Source organism: Sus scrofa, chromosome 9, assembly GCF_000003025.6.
Source record: "Sus scrofa isolate TJ Tabasco breed Duroc chromosome 9, Sscrofa11.1, whole genome shotgun sequence".
In the NCBI taxonomy this organism is placed as follows: Eukaryota; Metazoa; Chordata; class Mammalia; order Artiodactyla; family Suidae; genus Sus; species Sus scrofa.
The window spans coordinates 53095440-53122196 of record NC_010451.4 but is presented as its reverse complement, the minus strand read 5'-3'; the positions used below and the strand labels follow the sequence as shown (position 1 = coordinate 53122196).

Sequence of the window (26757 nt, the reverse complement as noted above, 5' to 3'; positions counted from 1 at the left end):
CTGTGGGGCAGCCATTAAAAAAAAAAAAAAAGTAAATCTTGCCCTCTCGGAGATAGCAGAATGCAGTTTATTTAGCAAAAAAGTAGTTTCTTATTAGAACCAACTGTTTGAGCAAAGTCATTCATTATAAATCTCTGACAGATGTTTTCAAGTTGTCTTCTTAATTATATTAAAATCTTATGTTGGTCATTTATTATGGTAACCGTTGATTGTCTCAGTTGATATTTCAGATAATGTTTTTCATCCAGAGGCTTGTATTAAATCAAAATGAAAAAAATCTCCCCTTTTTGTTTAATGAGACTAGTAAATGAATGCAATGGGAGATGTTCTCATATTGAAAATAGCTTTCCTTGTCCAAGACATTTTGATACCCATCATTTAATAGTAGTATTTTTAATATCTGGAAGAATTAACATGGTGATATTTGACAGTTTCTTTGCTGTTTATAACCTGATGATTCTAGATCAAGAGTTTCACTGATATTCTTCTGAAAGAACTGAAACTTCCATGTAATGTTGACTCTTGGTTCCATTAATCAAGACACAGTGGATTGACTCTTTTTCATTTATTTCCTCCAACTCATAATGAACAGTGCCAAGATGTGAAGCAAGACTGCTGGAAATATGTAGTGCATAATTATATAAATTATACATACATAAACATGCATAGTATATACTCTAATTTATAATATATTATGTGTATCATATATTACTGTTAATACATATTACTCCCATTAGCCCAGTAAGAAAGGAAGATTGCTTCCATCACAAGAAAAGGAAACAAACTGGGTGCTCATGTAGCTTACCTGAGGTAGCTAACAGAGCAGGTATCTTTTGACAGTGAGCATCCCCAAGTCCTTATTTCAGGTTTCCTTCTGTGTCTTAAAGAGTGTGTTTTCTTTCACTTTTGATGGTGTATCACTTTCAGAATTCATCTGGAATTGAATGACTTCTACTTTTAATGCAGTTGGAATGGAAGTTTTTCTGGCCCTTATCTCCCCCCACCTTTTTTTTTTTTTTTTAATGCCTTGTTTTCTCCTGAGTAGTTAGAAGACAGTGTTGGCATGGTGGGAAGCTGGCACACAGTTCGAGTCCCAGGAAGTGAAAATGAGCTCCACTTAACAGAACTGGAGCCATCGAGTCTCTACGAAGTGCTGATGGTGGCCAGGAGTGCAGCAGGTGAAGGCCAGCCTGCCATGCTTACCTTCCGAACCAGCAAAGGTGAGTATGATCTTCCCTAAGAGGAAGGAGTTGGCTGTCTTGCTGTCATTTTAGTAGTACATGTCCTTTTAGTAGTGGAGATTCTTATGTATAAATTTACTAAATAAACCTATCATAGTACCTTTTGGGGCCATATTTGGGTAGTTGTATTCTTCTGTTCCATCTAATCTTTCACAGGTATTTTTGAGAGCTAATGGTAGGTAAGGCACTAGGGTAGTGATTCAGGGAAAACAAAGATGATCAAGACAAGGTCCATCCTAATGGAGCTTCAAATTTGAGAAGACATATGCATAAATATCAACTCAAGGCAAAATTTCAGTCCAGCTAATATTTACTGAATGGCTTCTCTGTGCCAGGCAGTAAACAAAATAGTTAATAATCCTTGCCCTCATGGGGCTTACATTCTAGTTGGGAAAGATTTTACACCTAAGTCATAAGAACATTAATAGGTGGTGAGTGTTAACAAGAGAAATAAATTAGAGGATGGGTATAGGAAGTGTATGGGGTAGTAGTTGTCACAGTTTAAGCAAGTGGCCAGAGAAGTTGCAGAGTAGTCAACAGCAGAGCAGAACTGAAATGAGGTTCATGGAAAGCCATGTGGGTATCTGGGGCAAGAGCTTCTGAGTAAAGAGGATAGCAGGTACAAAGGCCCTGGGGTGGGTATGCTTGGTGTGCCCTAGGAGCACTGAGAGGCCACGGGGATGGGAGCAAAGTAAGAGGGGAGGGAGGAACGCTCATGGAGGTGGTAGAGCCAACAAAGCACACAGCATCTTGTCCACCCAGCAGGGACACTGGCATCAACCCTGAGCAAGCTGGGAGAATGGGAAGGTTTTGTATGGCACAATCTGCCCTGTGTGTCACTGTGACACGCTGGCTGTAGGGTAAAGTTCTCTGGTGGAGGGTAAGGGTGTGGCAGAGAGACCAGATCTGTCAAGGACTAGGAGAGTCTTACAGAGAAGATGCCAGAGGATAGTGTTTCTGTGGGGTAGCTTGTGAGGGTAGGTTGAACTAAAAGGCTAGTGAGCAGAGATGGGAATTGGTCAGAAGACTGTTTTTAAAATGGCACAATATTTTTAAAAAGGGTCTGATGATTGAGAAGAAACTGTTAGCTTTTGAAAAAGACCATTTCATCCATTTACTGAGTCTGAAAAATGATGAGTATTTCTTATTTGAAATGTATTTTGAGTTTGTTTCCATATTTAGTCCTTAGTTGTTTGTAGAGTCTGACCTACAAATACTGAATAATAAGCATGTATTTCAGTTTTAAAATAAGCACCCCATTTCGCTCTTGCCTCTTGAAATTTTAATATTTAACATGACAGTTTTCCCATGAAGAAACTTAACAGAAGCTCTTTAGTAATGAATTTTATGTTTCAGAATTAAAAAATGTGTACAGTAAAAAGAAAAACGGATGAATAGTTTGAAAACATTTAGTCGTTTGGCTTTTTCACTTGTGTCGTTTTTTTCTATGTGTAAATTAAAGCTAGCTTGATGGAGAAAGAACATGTTTTTAGTTATAGGAACTAGAAAAAGACAAAATAATTTTGAAGTTAATTCCTCAGATTAGTGAAGTAATGGCAATATAGGTTTTAAATTTCGACACTGTAAAAGATAAATTAATGTATTTATATCTATATGCCAGTTGCCTTTCATAGTGTCTTTTCTTACTTTACATATATATAGGAGCTTATATGTTTTTTAACCTTTCCAGAGAAAACAACATCATCTAAAAACACCCAGGTGTCCTCTCCACCTGTGGGCATCCCCAAGCGCCCTGTAGTTTCAGAAGCTGCAGACAATTTTGGAGTGGTACTCACGGATTCCTCCAGGCATAGTGGAGGTAAAGAGAAGACTCTTCATTTATTCATTTTGTTGCTTTTCAATTGTAACTGACCTATTTCAGATTATTTGGGGCGGGATTGGAGTGGAACAGGGTGTTGGTTTACTCTTCAGGTTGCATCCTACCAAATAGATCTTTTAGCTCCTGTTTCAACCATTGTTTTTAAAAAATGTCCTATATTCAGATCTTGGTAGCCCAGAATCATGATTGGTATTTAAGGTAATAAATTCAGCTTCAAAATGCTTCAATACTAAGTTTTAATAACTCATAAGAAGGATTTTTTTGTCTCCTCTCTGGCAAGGAAACCAAACTTATATTTGAATTCTCAAAATGTGACTTTTTAAAAAATGATGTGTCAAAATGTATGCTGGTACCTATAGTAAGATTTAGGTTTTTTAATTGAATGATTACATGTCATACTCACCTTTAGATCTTGTAGATCTAACAGTTTTTAGATGTCTTAGGAATAAAATTTTCCAAAGACTTCTTTTTAGTATTTAATCACACATAAGTTCTACTGTTACAACGTAATGTGCCTTTTGTGATCTAGAGAAGGCTTAAATTTTTATTGCTGAGCTCTAAGAATTTTCAAGCTTCTCTTCCCTATTTTTTAAAAAATTTATTTTATGCAGGTATGGTTGATTTACAATGTTGTGTTAATTTCTGCTGTATAGCAAAGGGATTCAATTATACATATATATTCTTTTTCATATTCTTTTCCATTATGGTTAATTACAGGATATTGAATATAGTTCCCTGTGTTATACAGGAAAATCTTGTTTATTCATCCTCTATGTTGTAGTTTGCTCTCTTCCCTATTTTTATAGTCTTCCATGAATTGGTCTCAGACAAAAGCAAGTCATAACATTCGATTGCTCCTCTGGAGTGCCTCTGCTTTTCCAATATCATGAGCTGCTTTTTCTTGAATCCTTTTACCTCTGAGGAACATTTCAGCTACTTTAAGCAGATGACCTATATGACTGTCAACTTCATATGCATAAAACTGACATTTGAAAAACAAAAACCTTGAGACTTAACACACTACTAGAGCGACAGAGATAAAATAAATCTTATCTTTGAAGAGGCTGGCAGTATAGTAGACAACCAATAACAATATTGGTTCGGGAACATAGATACATTAACCTATAACAATGATTTTGATCCCACCCTTGGTGTTATGGGATCACAAGAGAAATATCTAAATCACTCACTTTATGTAAAGGAGGCCCAGTAGTGATAAGAGAGGTTACCCTAAACCTCAGAGACAAGAATGTAATAGTTGGATGAAGAAACAGGAAAAGGGGTTCTAAGCAGAGACACCCCACCCCCCACCCCCCATGCAGAGACAGATGAATGACATGTTCTTTTTCATTTAGAGATGAGACATTTTATTTAGTGTGACAAGTTCCTGTGGGGGATGCTGCCACAGGTGGGGGAGGCAGGAAGGTGTCTTGTGTGTTGTACTTAAACATTTAATCTTTCCCTCAAAGCTATAAAGAAGCCTGAAGGACTTTAGAGATGGGAAAGGAAGGGTGGCAAAAGGTGAGGCTTAGAAATAAAGGTAGTTGACAGTGAATGGAGAAGGACACTGATGACAGATTAAGGGAATTGAATCAACATTGAATGAGAGGGAAAGACATGGTGACTTGGGCTTGGCTGACTTGGACCATTTACCAAGAATTTTTAGGTGAAGGTAATGGCTTCAGTTCTGGAAATCATGAGGTTGGAGTTACCAAGCAGAGATAACCATAAAGAAGTGATTTATTTAATCCTCACAACAACCCTGTGGGGGTGGTAGCATAGCTATTTTACAAATCAGGAAACTGAGACTCAAGAAGGTTAGGCTGGAGTTCCCATCATGGCCCAGTGGAAACGAATCTGACTAGGAACCATGAGGTTTCAGGTTTGATCCCTGACCCCGCTCAGTGGGTTAAGGATCTGGTGTTGCTGTGAGCTGTGGTGTAGGTCGCAGACTCAGCTTGAATCTGGTGTTGCTGTGGCTGTGGTGTAGGCTGGCAGCTACAGCTCTGATTAGACCCCTAGCCTGGGAACCTCCATATGCCGTGGGGGGGCCCTAAAAAGACAAAAGAGAAAAAAAAAAAAAAAAAAGGTTAGGCCGCTTGCCTAAAATCATCTAGGAAGTGGTGGAATTGCTATTTACATTCACATATTTAAACTCCAAGTGCAGTATTCTTTATCTCTTAACAACTGTTTGCTGTTTAGATATTGATGACATTCTTCTCTGTGAAAATGTTTCCCTAATAACCTTCTTTTTTGGTTTGATCTGTGGTATTCTTTGATGAGTTTTAATCTCATGTGAATCAACAAAGCAAGTTGTTTGGTTATCTGGTATTAAAAAAGAGATTCACTAACAGTTCTATTCATTCTGTTTCCATTGCTTTCTAACTTGAAAGGAATACAGTAAGTATCATGCAGAGTTTCCTGCTTTGAATGCATTCGTCTTTTTATCCATTAAGAAATTTTTTTAATTTATATTTTATTAGGGTATAGTCAATGTATAGTATTGAGTCAGTTTCTGCTGTATAGCATAGTGACCCAGTCATGTATACACACACACACACACACACACACACACACACACACACACACACACACTCTTTTTATCATATTAGCTTCCATTATGATCTATTCCAAGAGACTGGATATAGTTCCCTCTGGTATACAACAGGACCTAGCAATTTGTTTTTAAAATGCCACAAGGAGTTCCTGTTGTGGTGCCGCAGAAACACATCTGACTAGGAACCATTGGGTTGCAGTTCAATCCCTGACCTTGCTCAGTGGATTGGGGATCTGGTGTTGCCATGAGCTGTGGTGTATATAGGTCGCAGATGTGTCTTGGACCTGGTATGGCTGTGGCTGTGGCCAGAAGCAACAGCTCCAATTAGACACCTAGCCTGGGAACCTCTATTTGTAGCTGGTGTGTCCCTAAAAGGACAAAAGCCAAAAAAAAAAAAAAAAAAAAAAAAAGCCACGATATTCTCCATACATTTACTAGATGCAATATTATCTTGTGCTTGTATATTTGTATTCACGTTGAAGAGGTGGCTGAGACAGAGGGGTGTTGCTTGAAGCCAGACACAGGCTGGACAGAAACAGGGCACCCTGGGTAATTTACCAAAGTTACATGACCATGGCCCAGAGGTGGTCCTCTTTGTTCCAGCTCTAGATACATGATTGTTAGAATGACAAAAGATAATTGGTCTCTTGAGAACCAGCTCACACTTACAAAATACATAGGTGATTAATATAAACCAGAATGGCAGTTCACTGCCTTGTGATGTAACTGTCATACAGACCTGATGGTTTCCATCAGCATCTTTTCCTTGTAGGGACCAAGTGGGAAGCCATTTAGAACCACAAGATTGTTTAGGCAGGGAGAAGTATTAGGTGCACAGTTTAAATGGCTAAAGAACTTACTCCTGATGGGTTCCAGCTACTAAAAAATCTAGACTGTCTCATTGGTGGGCTAGAACCGCCCCTTCTCTCAACAGTGCTAACTGAAAACTTGCCAGTGTAAGCTCTCTGCTCACTTTTTCTGCAAGTTCTTGTGGATGGTCACATGTTCATCTGTTTCCTGATAACACTTCTCTTTGTTTAACTACATATCTGGTCGTCCTGCTTTGGTCCTGAGAGATGTTCCCTCCTCTGTTTTTATTTTAATCAGTATTGATTTTATTGGCTAAATGTTATCTCTCTTTATTGCTGGCAGTCTCTTTTTTTGAGCATTCCTGTGGCCTGGATATGTGTTAATAGACTTCAATAGGGAGTTCCCATTGTGGCTCAGTGGGTTAAGAACATGACTAGTATCCAAGAGGATGCCATTTCAATCCCTGGTCTCGCTCTGTGGGTTAAGGATCCAGCGTTGCTGCAGGCTGTGGTATAGGTTGCAGATGCGATGTGGATCTGGCCTTGCTGTGGTGTAGGCCAGCAGCTGCAGCTCCAATTAGACCCCTAGCCTGGGAACTTCCATAGGCCTTGGATGGTGCTCTAAAAAGAAAAAGAATTAAAAAAAAAAAAAAAAAGGCTCCAATAGTAATAGCTAATAAAATCATCTGCATATCATTTGCTGAATGTGTTTTCTGTAGCTTAGATGGATAAAGAAAAAACATTTCAATAAGATAAAACATGATTTTGAAAACTTACTGAATTATAACCACGGTCAGACTTGCAGCAGCAAGTAATAATTACTTATACACTGTTTTAGCCGGAAACACAAAATAGCATGGTCACAATTATCATATTCATTCAGTTTCAGCTTTCAGAACTAATTATCAAATTTACAAATTATTTTACTTTTCCATGTATTCCATTGCCCATTAGCTTCTCACAGAGGACAGGAAGATAGTCATAATATTATTAACTCTGGCGAGAAGTTTGGTGAAGAGCATTTAATAAGATGATGTTTGGAATTTTTCCCTTTTGGTTTGTTACTCTTGTCTCTGATGCTGCCAATTATTGAAATGAATGTTTCCATGTTCAGTTCCAGAGGCACCAGATCGACCGACTATCTCCACTGCATCAGAGACGTCTGTCTATGTCACTTGGATTCCCCGGGCAAATGGGGGCTCGCCAATCACAGCCTTCAAAGTCGAATATAAACGGATGAGGACAAGCGATTGGCTGGTGGCAGCTGAAGATATCCCTCCTTCTAAACTTTCTGTGGAAGTTCGTAGTTTAGAGCCAGGTGGTGATATTCACACATTTCCTTTTTTAACCATCAGTGCTGACTGTAGATGCATATTTTTAATAATCTTATATTCTTTTAATTGTTAAAGTAATGTATGCTGAGAATTCCCTGGTGGTCTAGAAGTTAGGACTGGGTGCTTTTGTCATTGTGGCCCAGGTTCAATCCCTGGTCTGGAAATTGAGATCCCATATCAAGCTGCTGCATGCTGTAGCAAAAAAAAAAAAAAAAAAAAAAAAAAAAAAAATTAGCACTTATTGTATAAAAATTTGAAAATATACAGAAGAGAGTAAGTCATCTGAAACCCACTTATCCAGAGATAACCATTGTTTACCTTTTGGTGTATTTCTTTCTAGTCTTTTTTCTATTTTTAATTCAACTCAAGATTATGCCATAAATATTGTCTTCTGACCTTTTTTTCCCATGTTATATCATATGCATTTTCCAATATCATGAACAATTCTATAGTAACTCAGTTTTTATTAACTATGTATCTACCATATAAGTACCATGATTTACTTAACCCTCCTTTATTTCTGGGCTTTAATTATTTCTAACTGCAAATAAGCAGAGCAGTGTTGTGGTGACATCTATGTGTGTATTTTGCTATGAATGATATTTTAAGATGAAAATTGCTCATTTATAGGTCTGATGATGAATCTCAGCATGATTAGACCCACTGCTTTGTTTTATGGAAAGGAGACAACACTTAGCACCTCTTTGTTCTGTAGGTCTTGTTTCAGCAGCAGGGGCACTCTCCCAGCTCCCCAGGATTTTGAGACTATATGAAAGACCTTAAACTGAAAAAGAGAAAGGCAGTTATCAAAAGTCAGCTTCCTTTACTTTTATTTGTTTGGGTTTCATGATCATTTTAGTTTATGGACTTTTCAATGTACTTCAGTAGCAAATAGCTGTGTTTGTCTGAACAGGTAACATGAGGAGCCCAGAATGTGTAGGCACAGTTGGGAAAATGTGGCAGCTTTAAATGTGGGTGAAGCTAAGTAACAGTTTGTAGACAGAAAACAGTCTTCAGAAGCACAGTTATATTTAAGCTTTTTAGGAAACTTACTTTAGGAGTCTAATTTATTCTTTAGATTTAGATTTTCAGAAACTCACAATCTCTAGAGGTTTTTTTTTTTTTTTTTTTAAGTTCTTAATATCTAATCCAAACAGATACCTTCTGTTGTGGCTTCATTCTGCTCCCTCTTATCCTATTATTAGTGGGATCAGAGTGACATCTGCCATCAGCCACATGGCGCCTCCTCACAGATGTAGTCACCATATTAAACTTTGCTTCGGTTGTTTCTTTTAAAGGGAAAAGACCCTAGTTTTGAGCACAGACACACCAGCCAGTCCTGTATTTGAGGGGCGTGACTCAAAATAGGAGTAAAGTACTCTTTGTCTTCCTCTCCCTGCCCCTTCCACCACAAAAATCATCAGTCTCTCTCCTGTGACTCCCAATAAGGTCTTGGGGTTTTGAGCACACGCACTGAACAGCCACTCCCAGTGGACAGGGGTTGGCAAGAGGGTTGAAATCTATTTCCTATATAGGCTTCAGAAGAAGTAGTTATTGTAGACAGATACATAAGGGCAGTTGTCATATTTTGAATATTGTTCCTGCAGTTGTCTTATGACAGCTTTTTAAAAATTCTGTTTTTATTTCCCCCCTCAAAAGGATCAACATACAAATTTAGAGTCATTGCCATCAACCATTATGGTGAGAGTTTTCGGAGTTCGGCATCTCGTCCTTATCAAGTGGCTGGGTTCCCCAGTCGTTTTTCTAACCGTCCGATAACTGGACCTCACATTGCATACACAGAAGCGGTCAGTGACACTCAGATCATGCTGAAGTGGACGGTGAGTAAACCATCTCTAGTGAGAAAACTTTTTATTTTTTAAATTTTTTTTAAGGGCCCAATCCACAGCATATGGAGGTTCCCAGGCTAGGAGTCAAATTGGAGCTGTAGCTGCTGGCCTACACCACAGCCACGGCAATGTGGGATCCGAGCTGCATCTGCAGCCTACATCACAGCTCACAGCAATGCTAGATCCTTAACCCACTGAGTAAGGCCAGGGATTGAACCTGCATCCTCATGGATGCTAGTCAGATTTATTTCCGCTGAGCCTCAACAGGAACTCCATCTAGTGAGAAAAGTTTCTGATTTGGCAACGTGTGAATTTAATATTCTCGTGACATGATACTATGAACAGCAAATTTTCAAACTTTATTAAGGGGGAAATTGAAGGACACAGATAATTTGTGTAAAAGCACATATTATATGAGGGACAGGGTTAAAAATAAAATGATTATCTCCTCAGCTCTCATCCAAGTGTTAACTTAATCACCATTTCGTGTTTTATTCATTTTGAATCCAATGTACTTTTGTGTTTCTGAACCTGGTGAAATGTATTGCTTTATTTTTGTTTAGCCCTGCAGTAAGCTGAAATGCTCTTAATACGTTTGAATACGTTTAAATTAAATGTAAAATGGCCGTCAAGAATGTTTGCAGAATGAAGCTTAAAAAATATTGCTGCACAGATATATAAATCTTAATGGATATGAAAGTTACATACATATATTTTTATCTTTGACAAATCTTTGCTTCTATTTTTTAGTACATCCCATCAAGTAACAATAATACCCCCATTCAAGGATTTTACATCTATTACCGGCCAACAGATAGTGACAATGACAGTGATTACAAGAGGGATGTTGTGGAAGGTAAGTTCCATTGACAGGCTAGAGTCCTAATAAAGGAGTTTTGGAGGGAGAGGTTTTAAAATATTATGAAAAACATTCTCCCAGGTGAAGATAGAGTAAAAAATGAAATGATATGTGTACTAGTACTTTGAACTTTTCCCAAAGAAAGTAATTTTTCCAATTTAATATATTTGACCCTTAAAGAATGTGGGGGTTAGTACTTATGTAACTTATAGTGGGCCCTCCATGTCCACGGTCCCTCTGCAGCTTCAGATTCAACCCACCATGGACTCTGTAGCACTGTAGTACTTACGACCGAATGTCTGTGTATAAGTGGACCCACACTGTTCAAGAGTCAGCTGTGTATAGGATATCTTACACTTTGGTTATAGAAACAGTTACAGAAATAGTTCCTCCGAAAAAAATTTTTCTTTTCTGTTTTGTTTAAATGAATAGTGACTTGAACATACACATCAATCATAGCGCCTAGCTAAAAAAAGAGCATCTCAGGGAGTTCCCGTTGTGGCTTAGTGGCTAATGAACCCAATTGGGAACCATGAGGTTGTGAGTTCGATTCCTGGCCTCGCTCAGTGGGTTAGGGATCCGGCGTTGCCGTGAGCTGTGGTATAGGTCGAGGATGCGGCTCAGATCCCCACTTGCTGTGGCTGTGGCATAGGCCGGCAGCTGTAGCTCCGATTGGACCCCTAGCCTGGGAACCTCCATATGCTGCGGGAGTGGCCCTAGAAAAGGCAAAAAGACCAAAAAAAAAAAAAAAAAAAATGCCTCTCAGTCAACAGTTCCATTGAAGATTGAAATTGAAGTCGTGCTAGAAGTATCACATCTCTCTTTTTTTTTTTTTTTTTTTTTTTTTTTTTGTCTTTTTGCCTTTTCTAGGGCTGCTCCTGTGGCATATGGAGATTCCCAGGCTAGGGGTCTAATTGGAGATGTAGCCGCCAGTCTACGCCAGAGCCACAGCAACGAGGGATCCGAGCCGTATCTACGGCCTACACCACAGCTCACAGCAACACCGGATCCTTAACCCACTGAGTGAGGTCAGGGATCAAACCTGCAACCTCATGATTCCTAGTCAGATTCGTTAACCACTGAGCCACAATGGGAACTCCAGAAAGATCACATCTTGACCCTGTTACCCTTGTTTAGAGATGCTGAGAAGTTGGAATATATGTAGAGAAAAAATTGAACCGAGAGTATGGAAAGTGTTGAAACTATCTTTTTTTTTTTTTTCCTGTCTTTTTAGGGCCACATTCGAGGCATATGGAAGTTCTACTCTAGGGGTCGAATCGGAGCTGTAGCTGTTGGTCTACACCACAGCCACAGCAACATGGGATCCTAGCCACATCTGCAACTTACACCACAGCTCATGACAACACCGGATCCTTAACCCACTGAGTGAGGCCAGGGATCGAACCTGCGTCTTCATGGATACTATCAGGTTCATTACCCCTGAGCCACAGTAGGAACTCCCAGATTTTTATTTTTAAAATCTTTTGAGAGAGGCTATGCTTTTGTTCGAAAAGGCAAATGTAAATAAAATGAACATCTCTCTCTGTCTCTTCTCTGTATCACTCTCCCCCACCCTTCCTAGTTCTACTATAGAAATGATAAACAGTTTCTAAACTCTATTCTCCAGTTAAATCTTTGAACTTTGACACACTTGCATGATGTGACTGTTGAGGGTCGAACTAGGAAATTACTCGAAAGGAACTTTTGTGTTCAGTTGTAGTGTCTGGGAAAGTGAGCATTGCTTGTGGTTCACAGAGAACTTGTTTATGAACATAATAGATGGAGCAGTTAGATGTTTAAGTGGGCTTCACTGTGCTGTGTAATTTGCTTATGCCTTATTTTCAAGTTTATGCACTTGAAATTCTTTTTGTGGCAGTTGGAAACTATCGACTTGTTCTCCCAAACCAAGGAACAGAAGGATTTATCCTTTGTACGTATAGTTTTCTTTAAAAGTCAAGTTTTAGATTATTTATTTATATTGACTCAAAATTGTTTAAGTTTTGAGATGGATTGTTAAAGAATACAGTAAGAGAAGAACAGTTATTTTGTTATCTTATATTCTGAATTAAGTTCCACACTTATATAAACTATGTGTTTCCAATATACCATTTCAAGATGAGTATTTTAATCTTATCAATTGAGTTTCCGGTAAGTCAAAGTATCAGTCATTCTGATCTTTAAGCCTATGTTTTGATTTTTTACCTTTTCAAAAATATTATTGGAGAAAAAAAAAAACTGCCTGCTAAGCAAAGGGATATGCTGTTTGGTTGATTTTAAACCTAATACTGCATTTAGATGTCTTATTCATCGAAAAGCCATGAAAACTTTATCTCTGTGGATATTTCTTATAATTGGAGTAATTACCATAATAATGAAATATTAATCTAACAAGACATGTATTGCTTTAGTTATTTTCTCTTATTAGTAACATATCAGAAGCTTAGTTTAATTCCTTTTCACTAGTGCTATGAGAGGAAAACTTCAAGTCTAGTGTTGTAATTATTTAAGTAAATGTTGATAGGTGAGTGGAGGACCGGGCCAGGAAAGACATCAAGACAGAGAAAAAAAGTAGAGGTCTTTTAGAAAGTTTTTTTGCAATTTGGAAATAGGTCTGTTGCCATCTCAAGTAGATTTTGAGTCATTTCTTTTAGAAATGACTTAATAAATGGGGCATAGAATTCTTCACTTCTTGAGTCTTTCATAGTCCCTTGATACTAAAACAAGCTGATTCTCTTATAAATTATTGGTCTGTATGAATGAGGGCGGGGCTTTATATTTGTGGCCTGGAAAGGGCTAGGCTTCCAGATTGAGATGTTTTTGTCTTTGTTGAGTTAGGAGGGATCCTGGAGCTGTTGGTTCTGCCAGCCAAGTAGATTTGACTTGTGTGTGTGTGTGTGTGTGGTTTGGCATTGTTTTTCTTCCTCTGCCTTTAATTGATTCTTAAATCAGTCGGTGGTATAGTTGAGTTTCTAAGAAACAGTGGAAACAGTTTGAAGAGGTATTTCTAAGAAGGATTAAAGATGTTTGAAGAGTTCATTGAATCTGGCAGAAGTGTCCCTGTTTATTCAGGTTTGTCACAGGTCCATAGAAGAAAAAATGGAGAGTGATTTATCCTGGAGTGTTCAGTCTAGAAGGGCTTCTAAATGAAATGCTGGCCGTGTGCCATGGGTTAACAGAGTCATTCTGTTAGAGATACTTGTGTGGTTTGGAGACCCTGATTCAAAAAGAAAGAAAGAGTGAGAGCAGTAGCCAAGAGTTTCCCATTGTAGACTTTGCTTTTGGACTGTTCTGGAATTCAAGCATTCATGTATATGTTAGTTCATGTCACACCCATAAAATTGGAATGGAGAGTTTTGCTAGGGCCTCTCTTGTAAAGTGGTCACTTTTTCTGGGTAAGGTGACATTTTCTGATTTCATTCATGGTCTTGCTTTTTGGTGGGTGGACAGAGTGGATTGACTAGCTGGGCTGAAATAGAGAATTAAGAGGACTTGAGGGGTTTTTTTTCACTTATGATTCAAATTAACATGTATTTTATGAAAGACTTAGCACTTACTTGTAAGAAAACAAAATACGACTAGCCATAGACTGGTATAACTTTAATTCATTTTATCTGTTTTGTCATTTTTTTCCATGCCATTTAATAGAAATGCTATTTATCTGTTGTGCATAACTAAAATATCTATATGAAGTATATTTTTATTACACACACTGACCATACCATGCAGTGATGGCTGCTGCTCCAACATCATTTTGAAATTACTAAATGATTATACTATTGTTTAGGTTGTGGGGTATGGAAACTATTAAGTTGTAGGGTATGTAAAGCTTATCTTTTATTTTCACCTTCTAGGTTCAAAGCAGTGGCACATGATCGGCCACCTGCAACCAGAAACCTCCTATGATATTAAAATGCAGTGCTTCAATGAAGGAGGAGAGAGCGAGTTTAGTAATGTGATGATCTGTGAAACAAAAGGTAGGAAGGGGTGAGAATTAGAGCTTTCTCCCTGGACAGAAGAGAATTCTGAACTCTGGATTATTCCTCCTGACTATTGACATATTTATTTCTGCTTTGGACCATTTTTTAGGCTCATCTATTTAGACTGTACCAACAGTCTAGCCTTGTGTTGGCTAGAGAACTCATCCTAAAAATAGTTTTCATAAGCATTAATCATGTTAATTAATTTGTGTGACTCTGAGTGATTCGCTTCCCTGGTTTTTCCTCCATGAAGGAATAGAAATATTTGCTAATTTCCAAGATTGCCGTGAGAATTAGAATCCTTAAAAAAAAAAAAAAAAAAGTGTAAGAGTTTTAAGGAAAAGAGCCACATATGTTTAAAGTGGTTTCTTGAATGGCAGATCTGTACAATACCACCTACTTAAACAGAATTAGTCAATAAAGTGGAATTTTCAGCTCTGCCTACATACATAGATTAACTGTCAAATGTTACCATCTTTGAAAACAGAAAATACCACACTTGAGTAATAGAAACAGCTCCAGTGAAAGTGAGGCTCAGAAAGTTTGAATTATAAAGCTTTTGTTTCATTGTTTAATTCTTTCTTCTGCAATACCCACATGTTAAATTCACATTTTTGTTTTTGGCCCTCCTGGTGGCATAATGGAAATTCCCAGGCCAGGGATTGAACCTGCGCCAGAGCAGTGACCTGAGTTGCTGTGGTGACAATGCCAGATCCTTAACTTGCTATGCCATAGGGAACTCCTAAATTCACATTTAAACATACATACACACAGCCCTGTTGACTTACCTTAAATTTCATTTGTCGAGCATATATTTTGAGTACCTTTTTGTACTGAACACTATTAATGAGCATTTCTTACTTTATCCAGAGTGCCATGACACTTGGAGCAAAATTAAATAAAAATGAAATTTATCGTCTCTCATCCTAAGACATTTAAGAATCTAGCCAGGCAGAATGTAAAACACAGACAGCAATATGTTTACTGGTTGTTTTTAGTAGTTTTATAGTATAGTCATTAATTGACTTTGCTAGGGAATAATAGGTTCTATGTACAGACTTTCAGATCAATGAAACACAAAAAAACTTCTTTAAAATGTAAATTGTTGGAGTTCCTGTTGTGGCTCAGTGGGTTAAGAACCTGACTAGTATCCATAAGGATGCAGATTTGATCTCTAGCGTCACTCAGTGGGTTAAGGACCTGGCATTGCTGCATGGGTCACAGATGCAGCTTGGATCTGGTATTGCTGTGGCTGTGGCATAGACTGGCAGCTGCAGCTCCGATTCGACCCCTAGCCTGGGAACTTCCATATGCTGCAGGTGCAGCCATACAAAGAAAAAAATAAAGTCAGGTAAGGGGATATTAAAAAAATAATAATAAAATTAAAATGTAAACTGTTCATGTAATGTCTTTGTAAAACGTATTCCACAATTCCCAACCTCTTTAAGTAGAACATATGATACATGGTGTTGCCTTTTAAAGAAATGATGGACGGATCTTGTGAAAAGCAATGGCCTTATCTTTAGTCATTCAGTCAGGGTTTCAGGAATGACACAGGTGTTGGAGGCCAGCCACTTTCCCCCACCCTTAAAGATCATGAAGTGTCATGATTGTTCTTTAGTTCTTGCTTTCTCTTAGTGTTTTTTCATCTTACTTTGCCCATTTCATGCTCCTTGCTCTCTCTTCTTACTGACATTAATAGACTGTCTCACTCACCAGCCACCGCATAAGTTTTTAAGTTCAGCAAGAGGTTGGCAACTGCTCCTGGCGCTTGGTAGAATTATGAATTAATTAAGAGTAAATAAAGAGTGAATAAACCTGAAGAACTTCCCTCTGAGTAACCATGGATTTAATGTATGATCTGTTACATTCATTTTGCCTCAGAAACTTGTTTGTTGTCTTTGGAATTGGCAGGACCTTAGCATTATCTAATCCAACATACCACCCAAAGTAGAAATTTCCTTTAGAGCCTCTGCCAGGTATTCTTGCAGCTTTCAGTGATGGAGAGCTCTTTCCTTTGAAAGGCGGCGTCTCCTTGACTGATTTCCAGCCCTGTTCTGGGTAGCTGAAGTTCCTAGAAAATGAAACCCCCAATATAATGTTTGTTGAAGTAGATTTGTAAAAAGACCACTCTGTTCCTGAAAGTTGTTAGGCACCATAACAGGAAATATAGTATAATAACTAATAACAATAACAAAATTGATTGAACACTGCCCTGTGCCAGACTCTATGCTGAGAGCTTTATATGCATTAATTCATTTATTCTTCATTACAACTTTAGGATGAAACTGTTACTATTAGCTCCATTTCCACATGCAGAAACTGGTTCATGGAAGTTAAAGTCCTATAGCTGAGATTAAGTGTTGGAACAGGGTAGAAACCTAGGCAGTGTCTAGAACCAGGCCATCAATCACTATGCTCTGTTGCTTTTCCAGGACCTTTAAAACATTCAGAGCCTGTTATTTGGGGACAGAGAAAATGAGGTTTGAGTCCACCTGTTTTTAGCTTTTGTTATTGCCATTATGCAGAATATCAGTGAATTAGGTGGAAGTACTGCATTTATGTGGACTCCAAATATTTTGGTGGTGGAATGCTTAATATTCTGCATGAGGTTTTTGGAATTGTATATAATTGTTCTAATAGTCCAAAGTCATATCTTCTAATGTGATTCACATGCTAGAGGCATGAAATATGTAATTGTGAGTTTCATTTGGCTCAAGGCATGTCAGATAGAAAGGTGTTTTTGTCCCATCCCTAAGTTGGAATACTTTTATCTCCACTCTTTGGGAGTTGTCTGCAAGTACAATTGAGCAGATAATCATATAGCAGTTTGGGTTTAGACCAAGTGCATATGTTTCTCTGATCTTATGGTTTCTCTAGAATTTTGTGGCCTAAAACCTTGGCACATTTGATTTTTAAACTTTTCAGCCCTCTCTGTGACTCATTGGTGGTCAGATCATCTCAATAACAAGCATAAACAGACTGGCTTGCATTCCTAACCAGACCTCCTTCGGAGAGTAAACCATTTCACAGAGTCTGCCTTCACTCTGACATCATGTTTTCCTTTATATTTCAACTAGTAAAACGGGTTCCTGGAGCTTCTGAGTACCCTGTCAAAGACTTGAGCACCCCTCCAAATTCTTCGGGGAGTGGAGGAAATGTTGGACCCGCGACTAGCCCCGCCAGAAGCAGCGACATGCTGTATTTGATCGTTGGCTGTGTGCTGGGTGTCATGGTGCTCATTCTCATGACTTTCATTGCGATGTGCCTCTGGAAGAACCGCCAGCAGAATACCATACAGAGTAAGCCATTCATCCGTGTCTCCCTCTCTTTTTCTAAAGATGGGTAGAAAAATATTGTTGGAACAAATATTTATTTCTAACACGTTTGTGCCTTAGTGTTGTGGTAGAAAACACATTCGATGCTCTTCATTCAGCAGAGGTGACTTTCAGACAGTACTAGCTGTCAGCCAGAGTAAGTGGAGCATCACATTCAATTGCCCAGGAGAAATAAACAACAAAGCCAAAACTAAGCAGGTCTCCAAGTAAATAGCTGACTTAATGCTGGGAAACCCTGACTATGTTGGACCACCAGAGAGGATGAGTACTTGCAGCATGAGCTTTGGAACTGCTGCAGGAACCCCTTCGTACTGGTTCACATCTGGACGAGGGATGGAAAAGGCACGACGGAAAGGAAGGTAGTGAAGGCTTTTCTCAGTTGCTGTCACTGGATGCCACAAATGAAGATAATGCTGAGGGTCCTGACTTAGTACTTAATGTACCAGAACCACTCCAGGGTGGTGTTGTTCCCCACCCCCCGCCAAATGTGTCCAGTAGTAGGAGTATTTGGGCTGCCAGTGTTGGTGCCATATTAGAACAAATGTCCTGGAACACTTTTCCTTTTTCTTTCCCTGTTTCTCTTGCCCTTCATTCAAAAGATACTCACCGCTGTCTCCTCTGTGCCCCACACTGTGGTGGACAGTGCAGATGTGGTGATTCTCCATGTAGGTTAGCAAAGAAGAGAAGCAGGCATATTGATGGTAACACACCCATGTAGGCATAGGGCGGACACCTCATCCAGCCTTGGAGCTGCCAATCAAAGCTCTGACAGCAAATCCTGGGCAGTTTAGATAATATACTCTCTAAGGGGTGTTTCACTTTTTCTAAGTATATCTGGGAGGTATGCCTCTGGAAATCAGATATTTGAGGGAGCTGTTGAAATGCTTTTACTCAAAGGAAAGGAATTAATTATAATTAGCCTTTTGCCTTTAGTGCCTCACAACTTCCAACTTGGCTCTAATAACCAGGGAGCTATGTGAATAGTGAATGTTTCTCTGACCCCATCCTTTTACATAAAAGTGGTGTTTATTGCTTTTTGAAATATCCTACCTAAAGTTAGCCTCTTGATGGTGTTTTATACAATTTCTTTCAGCACTTTGAAGCATAGATAGGGGAATTGAAGTACTTTTCCTTAGTGTAGCTGTTACTTTGATAGTTTCACATTGCACAATTATTAATTCTCTTTTGAGTAATTTCTCTCTGATTAATTTCTTTTCCCATTAAAAGAGTCAGTTATAATTAACTCATAGTTCCTGGTTTCCTCCAAACTATAAAGGAAATAGCAGCAATAACTTGATTAAAGCGTCTCCCTCAAGGAGGCTTTACCTGAACATTTTAAAAATATTTTGTTTTAGTATATTTGTAGTTTATTGGAATTTAATTAACAAAACTTTCTAAGCAAGAGGAAGAGTTGTCCTTTTCATTATCTTACTTTTTTTTTTTTTTCTTTTGCTTTTTTGCTTTCTTTGTTCTTTCTCAACAGAATATGACCCACCAGGTTATCTCTACCAAAGGTCAGATGTTAATGGGCAGATGGTGGAATATACAACTCTGCCCAGTACCAACCGGATAAATGGAAACGTCCATGGAAGCTTCAGCAATGGCTGCTCCCATCTCCACCATAAGATTCCCAGTGGAGTCACTGGGAGCCTCAATGGAGGGCTGTACTCTGGGCACACGAGCTCTCTAACCAGGACACGTGTGGATTTCGAACATCCTCGTCACCTAGTGAATGTAAGAGACCTACTTATAAATCAGAGCCTCCCTGTGCCCCATGGTGGCAGGTTACAAGAGCAGGGTCAGCACATGTGGCTTTTCTCAGTACAGAAACCTCACAGGTTCACTGGAATGGAAGTATATCACTGACCATCCCCTGACCCAGAGTAATCTTGGGAAGCTTTCTATTATCAGGCAGTATTTATAGTCATCATTTTGACTTTGTATTTTAAAATTACTTAGCACTGAAAATGCAGTACCATTAATGAACAGACTGGAAGTTCTTCTTGAGATGAAGTGGAAATACCACTGGGTATGGATTAGACCAAATATTCTAAATTTGATTTTTAGAGCAAAGTCTGAAAGCTCATATGCTTAGAGGAGTCAGGCAGATCCTGAAATTGAGTGAAGCAAGTTGGGGGATGGGGCAAAAGCGGTGGAGGTACAGGGGAGCACATCACTGTCCTAGGAAGTATCCTTGCTTCAGCTCCTGTGGTCTGAGTGCAGGGCTCAGGGCCCTGTGTGGCCAGGTCTTCTGGTTTCTCACATCTGTAGGTCGAGGGGAAATCGCCACATTTTTTACATGTTGGCAACTAATTCCAGTTTTAGAAAGCATTGCTTGGGCCACACACAGCATGTCAGCAGGCCACCAGATTGTTGCTTCTCATCTGTTGCTAGTTTTTTGGTTTATTTTGTCTAATACGTGTTTTTGTTGTTGCCTGTAAGATTTCTGCCTTTTACAGTGTTAGTGTTCTCTAGCCACAGGAGTGATAAACCTTTAAAACTACATTATTTCAGGGATAACTAGCTGATAGAGTTTAGTTTTTGAAATAAGAATAGAATGACTAGCATGTTTTAAATTTGTGCTGATTAAAAAGCTTCCCTGCATTAGGAAGTTTGATTTCTTAGATTGTTTGGATATGCATCCACATTATTTTTCAGTCAAACACGTGTGTCTAGTTGGTCAAATGAAGCACTCATTTATTTAAGTTTTTGTCATTTTCCGGTTGTAGATAAATTTGCTTGTTGCACAATGTGCTAAAGTTTGAAGAAGTTTAGAGTTTTTTATCTTCAACTTCAATAAAGATTTATTAAAATATTACCTTTGGAAAACAAAACTGTAATATATATTTGTATCTTAAAGCTAGAAATCAAATGGCTTTCCTGTGACCTAGCTTTAGTACGTCATAGAAAAAATATTTAATTTGCGTTAGTGCATCTCATTACCAAAAGAGAATAATGATTTCATTATTTTGTGTGGAAAGACATGGCTTATATATAATCAGACTTTCTAAACGGTTTTTTGTCACCATTCCTAGTCCAAACCGCTAACATTGTCCAGGAAACTGAAGGAGAGAGCATTAAAATTTGAATAGCACATGCTATTTCCATAAGAAGAAAAAAAAAAATAAGGCTGATGTTTGCTTTAGTATTTGAACACAGTACCTGTGTTTTTGAACAATGAGTTGCTATTTAAATAATCGTTGCCCCACTAGGTGTACAGTTTTAGAGGTGTTCATCTGTGATCTTAACTCATTAGTTTTCTTACTCTTCTGTTGGGTAGAAATAGGGAAATAAAAAAAAAATGCTGTTGGTCGTAAAAATCATTGAATTCACTTTAATATGCTTAGTGGTTCAAATAAATAAATTCCCCTATAGGTTGTTAACTTCATTTTCTGAAACTTTGGAGTTTATCCTCTTGGACTGACTATAGCATAGGAGTATTCCTTCTCTCACTTTTTTTTTTTAAATTCCTGTTGCTAGTTTGAGAGAATGTTGAGAGAAATTTTCAGTTCTTTTGGTTTGCTTGGATTCTGGCTGTTGTTAGGAGATGAATGGAAATGGAAAGTATTCTGGGAAAAACAATTGCTTGAACTTTTCCTAACCTTGAAGGCCTGTTCTGGTTTTGGGTGCAGTGTGACAGCCTCCCCCACCCTTATCAAATTCAGTTCTGCTGTTTTTCTTCTGAAAGCAGAATTTTGACTCTAACCAATTTTGAAGAATTCTTGCCATTGTATATGTCAAGTGAACATTTTACAATGAGGTATGTGTTAATCTGGGCATTTTTCTTAATTGCTTGGCAGTTTCCGCCAAAAGCAACATCAAAATATTAATACTCCCCTCCAAGTCATTGCTGGCTGAGAATCTGCTCCATCTGGAAAAATATAACATGTTTTAAGACTTCGTGTAGTCAAGTGAACAGACCTAATCGAAAATAGTTACAGGAAAATGAAGATGGGTTTATCTTGTGACATCATTCAAGCAGATTTCCACCCTCTTTCTCCAACTGGCATCACATAAAATTTTTCCATGACTGCTAGGAAAGTGAAAATGAATAGAAGGTTGTAACATATAGTATATTTTGGGCCCACTAAATTTGAAGCACCAAAAGAAAATGACTAAATCTCTCCCTTCATTTGCCTCTTTCCAGTACAAAAATACGTGCAAAAAACATGGCAATTTTTGGAGAAAAATTCTAATATTGTACAGAACTCATTTGTGAATATGAGGTAAAAGTGATAAGCATAAGAACATGGCTCGGGGGGTGGTTAAAACATGTAGCTTTTCTTGTTGGCACAGCCTTTGCATTTGAGATGATTTGGCTTCTGGTCTGTGGCACCTTCAGCTCTCTTTTTTTTTTTTTCTTTTTCCCTGTACTTCCTTCCTGACAAGGGTGGTGGCATGTACACAGCGGTACCTCAGACTGACCCACTGGAGTGCATCAACTGCCGAAATTGTCGCAACAACAATAGGTATGTGGATGTGTATTTGCCCAGGTGGTGGGGAATAGGTATATGGCTCCTTTTGTTATTTTCCCTTCAGCAAAGGAAGTTCCTGAACTTTTACCAAAGATATAAATTTTAGAGTATGGCATCTTAAGTTGAAGGCCCGATCTTAATTTGCCCCAGCTTTACAATTTTTACATTTCTGTGCTTTGGTTTCTTTAGATATATTGACAGTATTGAAGACTTTATTTTTGATGTTGTTGAAATCTTTAATTTAGCCTCATTCTCAGCATACAGACTTTGTCTTTTCTCACCTATTCCATTTTCAATAGAACTTTCTCTTCTCTACTGTGTGATATTTTCTACCCTACATTATGGATGAGAGCATGTTTGAATGTTAGGGGAAAAACCCTATGTATAGACTAATGTTTTTTTTTTTTTTCATAGTAGCATTATTGAACTTTCCTTAGCAGATTTTCCAATTTTTTTAAAGGGCAGTCATTAAATCCTTAAGATAATTAAGTAGCAAAATTTTGCTTTTTTTTAATGTTGGGCTTTTTAAAAAAATTTGAGTAAGATGTACTCACAGTAGCTCAAATGAGATTGAAATGCGTCAAGTAACATGTACATTTCAATTTTGACAGAATATTCAGAAAGCTTTCATGCTACTTCTCTATGTGTTAATCCTGAAGGATTATCACATATTTTGTTGTATTAAAGTTGTGTCTGTCAGAAATCTCAGTTCGTTCTTTTACAGAATGATAGTATTTGATTACATAGTCTCAAAAATCCTTCCCAGCTCCCAAACTCTGCAATTTAAAAATCATGTCATAGTTAGTACATAAAATACCTGGAGTATGGATTGGAGTTTGGATATTTCATTATTGAAATTGGATTTGACTCATACTTTTAAAATGAATTATGAAGTTAAAAGCTGCATCTGGGAGTTATCAAAACCAGAACTTGAAGAAAGACCCGGTCAGCCACTGAGTTAAAAGTACATTGTTTCATCATGTGTTTTGAGAGTTGCAGAGCAAAAGCTGTAAAGAGTCTTGGAGATTTTTAAAAATCATTTACTTGACACATCTTAGAGTTTCTGTATTAGCAGGAGCCATCTGCCTATTTTGTGTAGTAAGAGTTGCTTGTTACATTTTAAAATTCTGTATGACCCTAGTTAAATTATAAGATGCTTATGACAGTGAAGCCACATTTTTGTCCTGAGCTTGGCAAAGGCTTTATCACAACTTGTTAGGAACATGCTAAAGAATTGATAAAGATGGTTCATATGCATAGTTAGTAATCAGATGGACTTAAAACACACAGTATTGCCTAAATCCAGAATGTGTTTTCCTTGTGGTGCTTGCAGCCATCAGCAGATGTGCTTCAGCTTAGATGTTAGAATGATGTAATTAGAGGGCTTCAGGTCTAAGAAAGTAGACATAGACTTTATCGCTGCTTAAATCTGTAACTTTTGTTATATAATCTCTCTGAGGTTATTTCATTATCTGAAAAAAAGGAGAATTGTCTAGGTAATATAAAATTGCTCCTGACGTACTCTGATTATAGACTTTGGTAATTTGCTGCCAATCTTTATGATGAGGTATCGTATCCTTGTACCAAAAATACTTCCCACTTCCTTAAAAAACTGGAATGACCTCTACCATTTTGCATTCTTGGCCATGTGTGTGTGTGTGTGTGTGTGTGTGTGTGTGTGTTGGGAGGATATTTGGGGGTTTTATTATACTTTTTTTTTTCCTTTAGGACAATTGACAATTCTGTTTGTATTGATTTTCAAGTTAATGACTTCTTACATTTTCATGTTTGGGGGCTTTGCTTTTATCTGGGTACATAGGTGAGTTCTCTACAGCCTGGAAAAAACAGGTTCTGTTTCTCCTTGACTTAAATCTTCCTACATGAGAGTCCACCTGTTTAAGGCCAACCTTTACTTACCTGCATTGCCTCCAAAATTAGCCAAGAGGCTCATCTGACTTCCAGGAGCCCTTATGTGATTTTGATAAATATCAATAAGTACCTACTTTTAACTCTGGAAAACTGGTATCATTAAATCTAAAGCTTCTAATTTTTTTAACTTTGAAATTGAAAACAGGTATCTCCGTTCAAGATCCCAAGATGGCAAAATTGGTAATAAGTTTCTAATGCGGAGAGGTAGATGATATATCATTTACTCCACAAATATGCACAATGTTTGTTAATTTACACTTTTAGAATATCAGTGTAATCGCTAAGCATAAATATGCATTTCCTAATGCCAACTGAAAAGAGTGTGTACACAAAAAAAGAGGCATAATTTCAGTTAAGGTTTATGAGGGCTATCAAGTGGGCATTTTAGAGTTTTTGGCTGTTCAGTCAAAAGAAACATCTACTGGGGGAGGCCCCTGGTGGTCTAGTGGTTCAGACTCAGTGCTTTCACCACTGCGTCCTGGGTTTGATCCCTAGTTTGGGAACTGAGATCCCACATCAAGCTGCTACATGCCACAGCCAAAAGAAAGAAAAACATTCACAGAGCATTAGCCAGGCAGAAGGAATCACAAGTCAAGGAAGGAGGAAGGATAATATTTACCTGAGGGTAAAGAGTCTAGTTCAGTGATTATCAAACTCATTCCAACGAGCTTGAGGGATTTTTTTTTTCTTTTCTTTAAGGGCCGCACCTGAGGCCTGTGGAAGTTCCCAGACTAGGGGTCAAATTGGAGCTTTAGCTGCTGGCCTACATACCAACGTGGGATCTGAACCATGTCTGTGACCTACAGCAAGTGAGATCCTTAGCCCACTGAGCAAGGCCAGGGATCAAACCCGCATCCTAATGGATACTAGTTGGATTTATTACCTCTGAGCCATGACAGGAACTCTCGGGTTCAAGGGATGTTGCTGCTGCTAGTCCTGGGACCATGCTTTGAGAACCACTGTCATAACTTGGCTGGAGAAATAAAATGCAAGTCGAAAGTGGCGGGGTATAAAACTGGAAAACCAGACTGAGTTTATAGTAGTTTATTTAATCAACATTTATTGAGTGCCTGCCATGTACTAGGTACTGGCCCAAGCTCTCCCTCCAGAGAGCCTGCAGTTAATAGTATTTCATAGACAGAGCTTAAAGTATAATGAGTTGAGTTTGAAGCATATTGAATCTCGTAGTTTTCTATTTAAGGAATTAAAAAAAATCCGTATTGTTTCTGTAAAACAAAATATAGGAGGGATGTGAGATTTATGTTAATCAGAAAGAGGGGATATGTTGAGAAACACTGGGCTTAGTGTGGTTCTTTTGAGGACTTTTGAGAAAGGGAGTCATCTGTGCAGTGATGTGTTTAGGCTGGTTAATGGTAGTAATTAGTACATGGGTGGGATTGGAAGAGGAGACCAGTGTGACTACTTGTGTAATGAAGGCCTTTGCCTTCGTGCAAGGAATGAGGGGAGAAAGAAAGAGATGAGTGAGACTTCAGAGCTGTTGGAATCTTTAGAACTTGGCCATTGACTGATAAGGATCTAGAAAAGAAGGAAGGTTCAGAATGAATAAGAAGTTTCAAACATGAGTGACTTGGTAGTTTTCATGATGATAGTCCTAGAAATAAGAAACTTCATAAAATGATATATTGAGGAAAGATGATGAATTTGGTTTGGGCCTTTTAGAGTTTCAAGCGCCAGTTAGATATCTAAGTCAAGGAGACAGATGAAAATGCTGGTCTTGTCTTCAGGGGATAGATTGGGACAATGATCTATATATTTCCGAGTCATTTGTATCAAAGTGATAGAACTTAAAAATGGATGAGGAGTTCCAATTGTGGCTCAGCAGATTAAGAACCTAACTCAGTCTCTGTGAGGATGTAGGCTCAATCCCTGGCCCTGCTCTGTGGGTTAAGGATCCCACGTTGCCACCAGCTACAGTGTATGTAGCAGAGGCGGCCTGGATCTGGAGCTGCCATGACTGTGGTGTAGGCCTCAGCTGCAGTGCTCGATCCCTGGCCAGGGAACTTTATATACTGCAGGTATAGCCGTAAAAAGAAAAAAAGTGTGGGGGGATTACCAAGGGGGGGAATGGCCTTGGCAGATTGATTGTTTTTATATATTTAATTTTTAAGGTATTTATTTGCTTTATTTCTTAAGTGTTTAAAGTGATTAGATATTCTTTTTATAATCCTCTTTCATTATTTTTTGCTTACTGCCTTGATCTTTAAAGAGATGAGAAAAGGGATATGATAAAATCAGGAGAGAGAAAAGGAAAGAAGATTCATCCATTTATTTATCCATTCAGCAAACATTTGTTGAAGGTCTTAGTGGGCCAAGCACCCTCCTGGGTTCTGAGGATACAGTGACCAAAACAAAACAGTAAGCAAAATAAGCATTGTCCCTGCCTTCACTGAGCTTATAGTTTGGTGGGGAGAGATACCTTTTTAAAAATGATATTTATATAGATCAGTGAAACAAAATAGAAAGCCCAGAAATAAACCCACACACCTATGGTGAATTAATCTACAACAAAGGAGGTGAGAATATACAA

General features: G+C 38.3%; 1 protein-coding gene across 5 annotated transcripts in view; it reads left to right on the top strand.

The window, feature by feature from the left end:
* Positions 1 to 26757, top strand: part of CDON (cell adhesion associated, oncogene regulated) — a 99339-nt gene that overhangs the window by 56685 nt on the left and 15897 nt on the right. For all 5 annotated transcript variants that reach the window (XM_021063103.1, XM_021063105.1, XM_021063106.1 and 2 more), the window contains 9 exons: positions 1046 to 1220; positions 2932 to 3060; positions 7562 to 7765; positions 9441 to 9622; positions 10382 to 10487; positions 14342 to 14464; positions 17548 to 17769; positions 19289 to 19539; positions 22195 to 22274. In XM_021063103.1, the coding sequence (XP_020918762.1) occupies positions 1046 to 1220; positions 2932 to 3060; positions 7562 to 7765; positions 9441 to 9622; positions 10382 to 10487; positions 14342 to 14464; positions 17548 to 17769; positions 19289 to 19539; positions 22195 to 22274 (1472 nt within the window). The remainder of the gene's footprint in view (positions 1 to 1045; positions 1221 to 2931; positions 3061 to 7561; positions 7766 to 9440; positions 9623 to 10381; positions 10488 to 14341; positions 14465 to 17547; positions 17770 to 19288; positions 19540 to 22194; positions 22275 to 26757) is intronic.